Raw genomic sequence first — 13,033 nt, 5'->3', positions numbered from 1 at the left:
AGGCTGACAAGCATTTTGTGAAAAACCTGTTTCTCTGGAAGCTGTTTTCTGATCACCACACTCACCTTGTTTTCATATAAATAGTTTATTAGTATCAGTAACATGTCAGGAGGACGTTTTCCCTCCATTCTTTATGTGGATTACATACCAGAAGTAGAAACAGACAGTGATAGAAAATGAGAGGTTATAAAAATAAGAGGATATACGTGCATGAGTGTTTTGCTGAGGAAGAGTAAATCTTGGAGTACAAAAACCTAATCCCAGTCCCTGTGTCTGGAAAGGATTCCACCCAGTTTATAATCTGAGTCGCTGAGCGGTTTATTCTCTGGAAAAGGAACAGGACGCAGAAAAATGATTCCTTCGATATCCCAGAATCCACCTCGCTTCTGCCAGCGTTGTGAATTTTCAGCGTCTGACCGCTTCGCTCCATTGAGGAATCACAGCAAGGACACAATCAGCGTGTTTCTTGTTTGTTGCTTTCAGTCTTTTGTAAACCTTTGAAAGCACAGTAGAGGTCCAGTCAGTTATCCTCCATTAAACCTCCCAAAGGTCACTAGTGAAAACACACTCCATCAAACCTTTCACAGTCACGTGATGGCAGGTGGCACGGTGGGGAAGTCGGAGGCTGAAGGAGCTCGTCCTTGTTTTTCTGGTTCAGTTCGCCCTCCTCTTCCTGCCATCCTCTTCCTCCATCGGTCCAGCTCCCTTCACCTGATGCCTGGTGGGAGAAGAGTCGAAGGAAGATGAGGAAACTCATCCTGCAACATATTTCCTTTCTGCAAAATTAAATATTTATGCTGAACTGTAACTGTGATCAATTTGACTCGTTCACTTCTTAAATATGAACTCCACACTGTTTTCTCTTTGGTGACCAAACATAAATCACTTGATGTCTTATTATGTTATTGAAGCCGTAACTCATTAATTACTTTTTGGGTTATCTAACACATTCATAAACATTACTGTATATGTTTATATATTTCTGATCCCTGGATAGATGTTACAAAGTCACACGAAAAAAGATTATAAGATCATATTGACTAATCACCATTGTGATCACAGGGGACGCTCACCCGTCATCTGACAGATCCACTGAGAATATTGCTGCATATTTTATAATGTTCAATGGTGCATGGGCACAGAATGACAAGGCATTAAGTTGGGACATTTAATCTCCACTTGTCCACATGTTGTATGTAACGCATTTTTCTGGATATTCACAGTTTTGTGCAGTTGGCACGGATGGAAATTTAAAAAACTATGCGGAGAAAGTGCTGGTGTGATTATTGTTGTTGTATATCTGAGTTAATACTGGCTCATTAAGGTCTTTTATGGATTTTATTTTATTTGCACATATAAGATAATAATAAAGCTACCAATTTATTACAGTGCTCTTAAAAGGTGTCAGCAGGTAGGTGTGTCAGCAGGATCTGGAACTGCAAGACCTCCAGTGGTCTGATGTCATTCAGTGTGTGATTTACAGGCAAATTCACTGTAAAAATGATTATAATAATTACTATTAATGGATGCTACAGTTTTGTGACTTCTAATGAGAAGGCAAGTTTGTATGTGCTAATGTGAATGTTGACACATTAAATATCGCCCCCCCCCCCCCCCCCCCCCCCCCCTCCCCACAACACAACACACACACACACTATAATTTATATATCCATCTCCATTTGTACATGTTGGAACTGGGAATAGCAGTTTTTATCAATTCCACTGTTATAGTTGGCTGTAGTTCAGGTTGGAATAATAGGGAGCGGGGGTTTAGGAGAGTGTGTGTGTGTATATGTGTGTGTGTGTTTGTGTGTACGTGTGTGTGATGCAGGTGATGATGTTGCCCTGAGGGACGGCTAATTCAAGGAAGGAGGAAAAACAGTAAATACCTCAGATCTCTTATCAGCTCCTTTTTGTGTCAGTAGACACATTCAGACAGGAGCAGCCTTCACATGAGAAGTGAGCCAAAGCTCACGCACACACACACACACACACACACACACACACACACACACACACACACACACACACACACACACACACACACACACACACACACACACACACACACACACACACAGCTATATGCTCACCATTGTCTGTGTCTGAGTTTGGGCTGATGTGGCGTTTGTTGGTGCACATGCACTCCAGGTGATCCTCCAGCCTCACCTGCACCTCCCTCAGCTTGGGCCGCCGCCGCACGTACTCGACCTTCGCCACCTGGAGAGAGAGGGAGAGAGAGAGAAAGAGACAGATAGCCAGCATCACCCAAGGTGTCAAACAGGGCTATGTTGCAGCAAAATACAGTTTTCCTCTTACATCATACATTCATTAACTAACTGGCTACAACTGATTAAATCTGTGAGCAGCTGGCACTTCAGGAAATAAAATCTCGGTAGGAGACAAGAAATGAGAGGCAGCTTCGGTCTGCTTCTTTGGTTTGCCCCCCGTTATGATCTGCTGATGTGCCGCAGGAGGACGGAAAGCTTGGCAGGCAGAGCAACAGTAACTAAGGTGGGGTTCAGTGAACACTCAAAATGATTTTGTATATTGTACACTCAGCTAAAACTAAACACAATCATCAAGTTCAATCAACACCTCACATAAAACGGAACATTATGACGATAATATGAAGGCAGGATTGCTGCGGGGCTTATTATACTGCATCATTTATTTACTCTGTGTGTGTGTGTGTGTGTGTGTGTAAACTGATTGAGTCGTACAATTCTTTCATAACTCAAATTTCTCCAAAATTGGCTCTGACGTATTTGTTTACTAAAACATAAAATGAATTTATGTAGGTGTAAGGTTCAGAAGGTAACTTCATTCATGCATTTGAGTTAATTTACCAAAAATGTATTTATAATAGTTACATATTTAGGTTTGCATGGTTTAAATTTTAGCATTTTCAAATATTTACTAAACCTTGGTCTACGTCTTTAGTTGGCCTCCGAAGTGAATAGTAAGGAGCTGCTTGATTATCCGTCTCCATCCTGCTGTTAAGATTGATCCAAACACAGCTCAACGAACCCTCATGTTACAACAAGTTTCAACAAAGCTTGGCTGTACAACATGAATTTGTTGATTTGTTACTAAAAACTGCAAGAAAAAAGCAGAGCCACACCTGAAGTAGACTGTTCAGGTGTGGCTCTATATGTCATCATACATATGTAGGAGCGTCTATAGCTACAGAAATATACTGTAGGTGTGTAGACACAATGGTGTCCGTGCTCTTGCTTGGATGAATGAACAGAGCACTAACACTGCCAGGAGGTTTGATTTCACTGACATTAAATGAAGGGTCAATACAAATCACACTGAATGTCAACACCTGGTTACTGAAACAGCAACAGGCCTTTGTCGCTCTTACAGCTCTACAGAAATCCACAAGCTTATGCATCAGCATACCCGGCTGTAAACATACAATATCAGTGACGCACACACAGAGACACACTTCATAGTGATGCTCACATTTTGGACAAGGAGCCAAGTCTGTGGAGCTCCGGGTCTGATTGCACAAGCATCTCTGCTTCAAGTCTGAACAGAGTCAAGAGACCGCACAGCCTAGACGCAGACTCAGGAGGTTCAGCTGAGGTGAGGAGACGTGCTGCTAAAAGCACCCATGTGGCCAGGATTCACTTTTCGCAAGAGGGTGCTAAAAAGGTGCACCTCAACACCCTGTGAGGTGTGTGTTTGAGATCTCAACCTTCATACCTCAAATTCAACCCTGTCTTCTACAAGATGTGTTTTACATACTGCCAATTTGAAGTAGTTTCAGGAAACAAACGTGCTGTATGGATTACATTCACTGGCAGCATTTGTCCAGTCCAATAAGTGTGATATGTGCCACACAGCAGTCACAGGGAGGAGGGTTTGTGGATGATTATTCAAAGTGCAGGACTGTGTTCAGTTTAAGCTACTGAAGCGACAGAGGTTTTAGTTAAATACCCGACAAAGTGAATGCTTCATGTAAGTGTATTGATATTATAGCAAGTCTGTTTGCTATAACAAACGTGCTGTAAAATTAGCATACATTTTAGCAGGTGATGGTTGGAACGAAGATCATCTGGTCAGTGAAGAGCTTTCCCTTCAGGCTCAGCTCACACCTCAACACGGTCCACAACAACACCCACATCAGTTCACCTGCTGATCGCACGCTCCAGCTTACCCTCAGTGACACAAAGAGATGCTTGAGCTCCTTCATTAAAGGCAGCAACTTTCTTCAGAGCTGAAGAGTCAGTCCAACTGCTCTGACTTGTGCCGACTGTCATCCCGGCCGCTTCACTCTCATACTGGAGGTCACAGCCTGATATGACAGCAGCACATGAACACACCACCTAAACGTCAGCCCTGCCATTTCCCCTCCGGCTGAGTGTGAGATCATCTTGTGGCCGTTCGCCCTCTGAACGCTGGACCTCGGCACATGTGAGTGACTTTATTTTTGATTTCCTCTGTAAGCAGACAAAGCACGAGGCTTTTTCATCCCAGATTGGGTATCATCAGGCCAAAGCACAGGGAATCTAACTCTAACCCTCTCCTCCTCCTCCTCCTCCTCTTCTTCAGCTTTTTCCCTCTCCACCTCTGGCAACAAACACAAATACCTTTTCTAATCTCTCCACACTCTGAACGCTCATTTTTTTAATCTTATTTAGTTTATGCACCTTTATCTTTGCATATAGACCCAATTTGTCTAATTTTGCACTTTTAACACACTTCAAAACTCATTTTTGATAAGCAGTAATTGGAATGGCCTTAATACTGATGGTAATCATGAGTCCATATATCAACCACTGCAATTAATACCCAACAAACTGTACACACACAGGCTCACATTTACACAATGAATATCAATATCAGGTTAATAATGTTGTTCGTATGATTTAAAAGTGCTTATTAGATTCCTTTCCTGTGCGCAGAACTGTCTCACACACACACGCACACACACACACACACACACACACACACACACACCTTGGGTCGGCTCCCAGCTGGCAGTTGAACCAATTGGGGTTTACTGAGTCTTATTTCCAGCTCTGGCAGAGATCAAAAGGAAGCTATTATGTTCCTGAACTTACTCACTGCCAGATTCTCAATCACACACACACACACACACACACACACACACACACACACCCACACACACTGGTCAAGCTGAGGAGAGTAATTGTTTTTGGCAGGTGTAGAGTGTATAGCTACAGTAAATGGTTGTGTGTTTACATGCTCTGTGCCATCATTAGTTTTGTGTGTGCGTCCAGGTTCGGTGCCACTAAAAGACAAATAACAGAAGCCTTTCACAAAATGTTTGCAGAGTGATTACCGGTGTTTGTGGCGAATGTGCCAACTTGTTGGAATTATGAGAATAAAAGTTAAGAAAGTAAAATTTTTGGCCTCTTCTGCTGCCTTTTTATTTGTTTCTCTTTATTTCTTTCATAACTCAAAGCTACTGTCTGTGTCACTGTGTCAGTTTATTTCACAAGAATATCTTTTCAGATTTATACTGGAAATGGACTTTTAGCTTAAGCTGTTAAAATCATCCGTATTGCTGGTTGGTCTGAACTGTGTATGATGAAAATCACAAAGCTTTTCACAAAACTGAGCGATAATAGTTCATTGGTCATATTGCATGAATATATCATTTTAAAGGAGGCTGTGCATAAGATGTCCAGAAGATAACGGTCTATAATTTCTGCTCATCAGTTTCCTGTCAAGTCCTCTGACTTTGAAGCCTGCGTGTTTCGATTTGAGTTATGACACTGGACCTCCCCCTCAGCAACCACTCTTATGATGATTACAAATAGGAAGGTTTCAGTATGACAGTAGCCGTATGGTTTTGTGCAGAAATTATTACATTCTTAAAAGATTCTTTAGAAAAGGTTACACCATCATCAAAAGACACACGATCACACGTTTTCTACCTTGACCGTGCGGTGGTGTTTGCGAGCCGCCTGACATCTCATGTTGCTGGTGTTGCAGCAGCCGGTGCAGCGCTTGACCTCGACGCAGGGCGGCCAGATGATGAAGTTGGCTGAGGTGGGATCCACCTGGCTCCTGGGGATCTCATAGATCGCTGTCCGCACCTTACACACCGCCGGCAAGGCCTCCTCCACCACTGCAGGGGAACATCAAGGTCAAAGGTTTCAGAAAGTTAGCAGAGAAAAGTGCTTAAAATGTTGGATTATCACTTTTTAAATCACACACTGTTCCACCTGTGGGAACGCTAGCGCTGCAGAGGACTTTCAGAAACCTTGGACTAGTTGTTATCTATGTGCTGTTAGATTAAACTCTCATCTTCTTGGTCACTGTGATCATTTTGAAAGAGAACATCTGTTGTACACAACTTAAAGCTAAAAATATATGGTGTCTTCACAGGATTTGTTTGGATATTAAATAGTTAGCATTTTTACACACAAAAACAGATTTCATTCCATTTATGTAGAAGTACATTAGCCAATGGTGCATAATGTGTTTATGTGTGTGTGTGTGTGTGTGTGTGTGTGTCTCACCAGTGCTCCTCCTATGTCTGGTGTGTGTGTGTGCTCTCTTCAGGTCGGGGAAGCTGTGAGAGAAGTCCTTGTGGTAGCTGTGTTTGGTCTCCTCGATCACCTCGTTCTCTGGATGAAGACAAAACAACACACCAACATTCAGACGTCACATGCATTCACTGAACGCCATTCATAAATATTCCCAAATCCCTATCAAACACACACACACACACACACACACACACACACTAAGGCACTTCTGTGAAGGATAAACCACATGTAAGAGGTTCATCTTCTGGGCAGCATGGATGTTCTTAATAAATGTTATATGCTATTTTCTTATTAGACTGATTTGTTCTGAGTTACTGAGACATCTTGATGACTGACCGACTGACCGACAACTGACAAAAAAAACAAAAAACCAGGATGTTTACATGCTGCGGCAAGTTGTTTATTACAGACATCTTTATCAAGTCTCTCCTGATCAGAGCAGAGGCTTAACCAGGTTATTCTAACTGAGTTATGATGTTTATATCCGTCAACAGGTTACCGAGTTCTCTGCATGTAAAGGCAGCCAGTGAGAAACACGGTGTGTGACAGCGTATCAGATACATTTTAAATCTAATTCGCATAAAGACACGGATGCACACACAGCAGTTCACTCTGAGGTCACTCACGTGTCAGCAGAACTCTACGGCTGAGAAAATGCTGATTTGTTCAGCCAGAAGTAAAAAAACTAAATAAAAGCATGGACACTAATCAGGTGACCTTCTGTCTGCGCGCTGGTGTGAACAACTGGACTTGATGTATTTTTGTTCATCCACACGGTTGGATTTTGTGTTTTTATGCTCAAATGAGGGCTGGGTTATGCTTGAAGAGAGCGTTCAAACAACATGCGGTCCAACCACGTCAGATGGCACCGCTGGCCAATCGTAGCATGCAGCCGCCGTGAAGTTTGGATTAACAGTTTTAGAAAGTTACAGAAATTATTGGAATTGGGACGTTGTCTGTGGGGAGGAGGATGAGCTCCTCTGATGAGGTATACTGGTGCCTTGAAACTCTGCACCACAGATATCTGTGCTGCTATACTAGAGAATTATCTTTAGCTCATTCATTCACAAGGTTTGTGCAACAGAGGCATTTAATCAAGATTAGTACTAAAAATATTATTTTCATAAGCTGAGGAAGCGTGAGGCTGCCACAGTGAGACTCGCTGAGGGAACAGATGTGAAATTTCTGTTATGTTAACATATTTTTCATTCTGAAGATACTAGAATAATGGTAGGAGTAACTTGACTTGATGACATTGTCATGCAGCCAAGTGAAGCACAAAACACAAAGACTTGTTCATAAAACATGATAAAACACATAAAACATGAACTAGAAACGACCACAGAAGCTCAAGTAGAACAACGGAAGACTGATAATATTATATATTATATATTATGAGCATTCAACAGTTTGATTGCGGCATTCACAAAGTAGCCAAACCAGAAATGTTAATCTGTAGTCCTAAAAACTCTCAAGTATTATATAAACTCAACCTGAACTGATGAATGAGTGCTGCTGTCACACAACCAGTTAACAGGTTGTATCAAAACCTTTCAGCGTCACGCTGCATGTTGTGTCTTGAGTGAGTCAATCAGGAACTCACCTCCCATCTGGAGACAAGTTGTAAAGCAACATTTCTAGTGATGCATCCAGTCTGTCTTATGACCGATGGTTTTTACTGTATCTAACAGTAAAGAAACAAACCAAATCAAATCTTACTCATGACGGGCTGAAAGATCCGAGCTGATGTTCATGTGTAGCGATGCTGTGAAAGTCAGTCTAGTGTTTCTAGAAGTTCTGAAGCTTCAACAAACTATTTCAGCACTCATAGCCAATAAATCTGAGCTGAGTTTGTGTGACATCTGCGTGTATGTCTGTGTGTGTGTGTGTGTCTGTGTGTGTGTGTGTGTGTGTGTGTGTGTGTGTGTGTGTGTTCTTGTACCGTCCTACATAGTGAGGACCAGAACCCGATTTTCACCATCAGAGTGAGGACATTTTTGGGAAGTGAGGACATCTTGGCCGGTCCTCACAACTTCAAATGGTCGTTTGAAGGTTAAGATTTGGTCTTAAGGTAAAGGTTAGAATCAGACTTAAGTTAAGGTTAGGGTAAGTGTAAGGGTGAGGCATGTGGTTGTGTTGGTTAAGGTTAGAGTAAGGGTCCAGGGAATGCATTATGTTAATAAAGTGTCCTCACAAAGATAGAAGTACGGGGATGTGTGTGTGTGTGTGTGTGTAAGAGGGGAGAAAAAAAAAGAAAAAGATTCCTGGAAATCAGTGTAAATGATGTCTGGGCAGGACTGTTTTAATTTGATTCTGAATACCAACCCTCACACTTCTTTGTGTGTGTGCAGCCGCCACTCTTGTACGCATGCACAGCTCCCTGCCATGTGTGTGTGTGCAAGCAGTCACGCACACACGCCCGTCTACATACACAATGTGCGTCTAAAACACAACAAAGTCCACCTTCAACATTTCTCTCTCCTCTCTCCGTCTGTGTCTCTTGCTCTCTCTCTCTCTCTCTCGCCCTGACATGCAGGAATTTGAGCATGAATTATACATAGCAACACAGCAGCCTTCCAGCGGGCCCTGCTCTCAAACCAATAATAGGCAGCATGACAACAGCATAATGAAGTGAGCCACTTGACCCCCACCGAGCCGGGGAGCCGTCACACTCGACATTTGCATCTCAATGATGCCAGGATTAATGGTGGCACTGCTCGGAGCAGCGGACATTAAAAAATGAATCAAGTATTTTTCACGGGCAGCAAGAAGTTCAGAGCAGAGGAGAGTTTGTGTGGCAGGAATTTAGAGTCTGACTCAGGGCGTAAATGCAATGAAGCTGGTGTTATGTCACTGTTATTTCCTCCTGTCTCACCTCACTGATTCACTCAGTTCTGATTTATTACCTGAATGATGAGAACTGGCATCAACTGTGTTTATTCAAGGTGAATATTGATGTTATTTACATCTGTGGCCTGTTTACTTTACTGATATAATGTTTAATCTTTATGGTGTTTTCAAAAGCAAAAAACATTTTCTTAGAAGGTTTAGTTGCAACATTGGACTTAAATGCTGTTCCAGCATAGAAAGATTTAATAAAAAGGAAGACAGAGATGTGAAAATCAAGTTTCTGGGTCGGGGGGGATTTGTCGGTGGAGAGTCTTAGCTTTCTTTCTATGAGTGTCAAGTGTTTGAGAGGAAACAGAAGATACATTGATTGATATGGCAACTTTTAAATTGAAAAAAAGAAATGGTCGTGGAAGTCGTTTCTTTAACTTTACTGGTTGCCTGATTGAAGACAATGAAAACTCTTTGAGGACATCAGCAGGAGATTTGGCAACAGAAGGACAGCCAGGACCATGAGCACACACTAAAGGCTTGATATTACACGTCCATAATGTTTGGAGACTCCAAAGAAACAGAATAATCAAAATCATGCAGCAGAAGGTGCAAAATGTGTAAAAGAGGTGGAATTAACCTTTCAGTAAGCATTTTTCTTTACAGATCTACAGCTCATTCCTAGTTTACTGGTGGCTGATCAGAGTTCAAATCAAAGTTAAGCCTTCCCAGGCTCTGGTGGGAGTGACTGAGTTGTATTATAATGAAGCGCTTTACCTACGGAGTCTATCTCTAGCAGCCGCTGGAGGTCGCTGATGCTGCGGATCTCACTGCGGGAGAGCCGCTCCAGCAGCTCCCGGGGGAGAGGAGACTCCTGTGGGAAGATGAGCGGCTGTTGGTGTGTAAGGGTCGTTAAATCATGCAAGTATCAGTCATCCGCAAACTCAGTCCCTGTCAACTTGTTGCATTTATTTGAAAATGGCTGAGTTCACAGTCGTGCGTAATTACGCAGAGTGAATGTACCACAGCACACTTACCTCAGCAGCGGTGCGTAACAGGCAGAGGCAGCCGGCGAGGAGGTGGTACACCGCAGCTCTCATCTCCTCTCAGATCCGCCGCAGAGGCACCAGGACGAGGCGAAGGTGCACTGCAGGAGCCGGGCTGTCGCTCCCTGGGCTCGGGAGCCCAGAAACATCCCTTGGGAAAACTGGCCACCACCTCAATGACAGAGCGAAGAGCGAGCCTAAAACTAAATGTGATGTTTAAATTCCTGAATGAAATGTGGGATTAGAGGAGAGCTTGTTCAGTCTGTCAGTGTAGGTGAGAGAGTGGCTGAGTTCCAATTTAATATAACAACAAACGATATAATATAAGTGACCCTGAAGCGACTTGAAGTCGCAGTGAAATGCTCACAGTTGCACAGCCTTTTGTCCAGTTTGAAGCTCTTCAACAATCAAAACCTAATGGAGGTCACGTTGATGTCCAGCAGCTCTTCGTTTTGCCATCAAAAGAACAGGTGTCCACTGGACATATGGAAACCTTTCTGTTCCACTCAAACATCCAACACCATCCATCATTGTGTCCTCAATAAAATCCGTTCAAAATCACACATTTGCGCGTCCTGCAGCGGCCCGGCACCTTTGGCACGTTTCAGTGGGCGAATCATTCAAATTGGTGAAATCTTTTCAATTGAAACTTCCAGAAAATAACCAGTTCTGTCCTGAGCACGAGGAGGAGGAAAAGACAAATGAATGAACGAAACAAGAAAACACCCCTCCGCCCTGCAGTCCGGCGGGGGCTGGTGTTAGTTCGCTCCCAGTGGTCCTGTGATCTCCGGGGTGAATGAAGTCGGGATGCTTTCAGTCACAGGATATATCCGTGCGCGTCCCCGCGGCACCAAACAGCGAGCGCGCTTTGCATAATAGACCACAGAACAGTGAAGGACGTTAACTCAGACAGTAAACTACGGCACAGAATCCTTTACTTCTGATTATCAGAGCTGCTCAATTTCAGCACAACTTTTGAGGAGCAATTTAAGATAAGACAAGATAATCCTTTATTGATCCCCATGGGGGAACTTCAATTTACTGAAAGGAAGTGAGACAATTATTGTAGATAAATGTTGTTAATTTAACTGACTGAAGGATATATTCACAATTTTGCTGCTTTAATATTTGCTTCATCTTTGCTTTTCATAAATAAAGCAAAAAACCCAATTTGGATTTAGGAGGTTATTGTATTGCTGATAGACTGGTGATAATGATAAACTGTAATCTGTGTCCATCACTGAGGATTAACTGTCTTTGTGGAGGCTAATCTATAACCTACCTGAAGCATTTGTGAATCAGTTGCTCTAAACATCAGCATCCCAATTCTCCCTTAAATTATCTTCATCTCCTTTTCACCTAACTAAGATTAGTGACCGTGTCAGTGTTTAATTGCTGTGTAACAAAACTCATTAATGAGTGTCCAGACCAGGGAGTGAATGATAGTCAGAGCACCATTTCAGCCCTTTTTGTGCATTAGGGAAATGTGTTTCTGATGGCGGTCAAGGGTTCAACCTTAGTAGAAGTCATCAGTGTGAGGAGCTTCCCATGGGGTGTGCAAACAGCGAACAGTAGAAAGAAAGGATGGATACAAAAAACATGTAGTAATGGTTCTAACATGGTTTACTCTTGATGCTACCACTCCCTTCTTATCTGTCTTGCAAATATTTAACCCAGGGGATTTTATTTGCTTTTCTTTGCCTTCTGCTTTTTGTCCTTCTTCTGACTCCAACATCTCAAGAAAAGTTTTCAAAGCAGACTCTTCTACCAATGGCTTAGAACAGGGGTGTCCAAACTTTTTTCACTAAGGGCCACATTCAGAAAAACATACAAAGGGCTGGGCCACTCACTAGAAGTGAGCTATATTGCTAATTTTAATCCACTAGAGGTGATGTACATCGCCTCACCTCTAGCACCAGCATCAGAGAGGGAAGCTTGAAATAGTCTGAGCTAGAGCCCTGGTGCTCGAATCAACAGCCTTATCTCCACTTTCTTGTCCCTCAGCGGACACCGTAGAGGCCCTTCCTTTGCGCTCACCTGTCCCAGCTGGAGTCCCATCCTTCGTACCTCCACCCAGCTCGTCCCATTTAAGTCCCATCATGCCAACTGCATCTGGCACAGCTTCAAAAATATCCCGTCGTGGTGCTCTTTAGACTGCTAACATCAAGCAGCTCCTCCGTAATGCAGAAGTGATCGTCATTAGTTATTAGCTGTGCTCTCATCGCACACCGCCTCTGAAACTTTCTGCACTAACTTGCTCTCTTACGTTTCCTTAATTCGGCCATTTTGGGTCACCTGTAGCAAATTTCTTCTTCTATTACTCATTTTATAGAGAAGCTGCCTCGTTCAAGACAGTTACTCCACCTAGTGGTGAGACTAAGAAATACAATACAGTCCAGCGCAAGTTATATGTGTGGGCCTTATTACAATACATTTTTAGAATTTCCTGCGGGCCAATGAAAATTGGACCACGGGCCGCAGTTGGCCCGCGGGCCGTAGTTTGGACACCCCTGGCTTAGAACCTTCAACCTTTTATTTTTAGTTGCCTTAACCTAACCAAGCATTAACCCTAATATGGTTACATGAATCATTTTTGTAACAGTTACCTGGAGCAGC

General features: G+C 42.9%; 1 protein-coding gene across 1 annotated transcript; it reads right to left on the bottom strand.

The window, feature by feature from the left end:
• Positions 1 to 634: 634 nt before the first annotated feature.
• Positions 635 to 10,577, bottom strand: LOC139199161 (platelet-derived growth factor subunit A-like). Its single transcript, XM_070828187.1, has 6 exons — positions 10,409 to 10,577; positions 10,149 to 10,245; positions 6,504 to 6,611; positions 5,916 to 6,109; positions 2,094 to 2,220; positions 635 to 718 (listed from the first exon to the last, which is right to left on the bottom strand). The coding sequence occupies exons 1-6, from the start codon at positions 10,469 to 10,471 to the stop codon at positions 708 to 710; spliced, it is 600 nt and encodes a 199-aa protein (XP_070684288.1). The 5' UTR covers positions 10,472 to 10,577; the 3' UTR covers positions 635 to 707.
• Positions 10,578 to 13,033: the final 2,456 nt, after the last annotated feature.

Source organism: Pempheris klunzingeri, chromosome 3 (assembly GCF_042242105.1).
Source record: "Pempheris klunzingeri isolate RE-2024b chromosome 3, fPemKlu1.hap1, whole genome shotgun sequence".
NCBI lineage: Eukaryota > Metazoa > Chordata > Actinopteri > Acropomatiformes > Pempheridae > Pempheris > Pempheris klunzingeri.
Note: the sequence above shows the minus strand (reverse complement) of the source record. Positions and strands in the feature narration are given on the sequence as shown.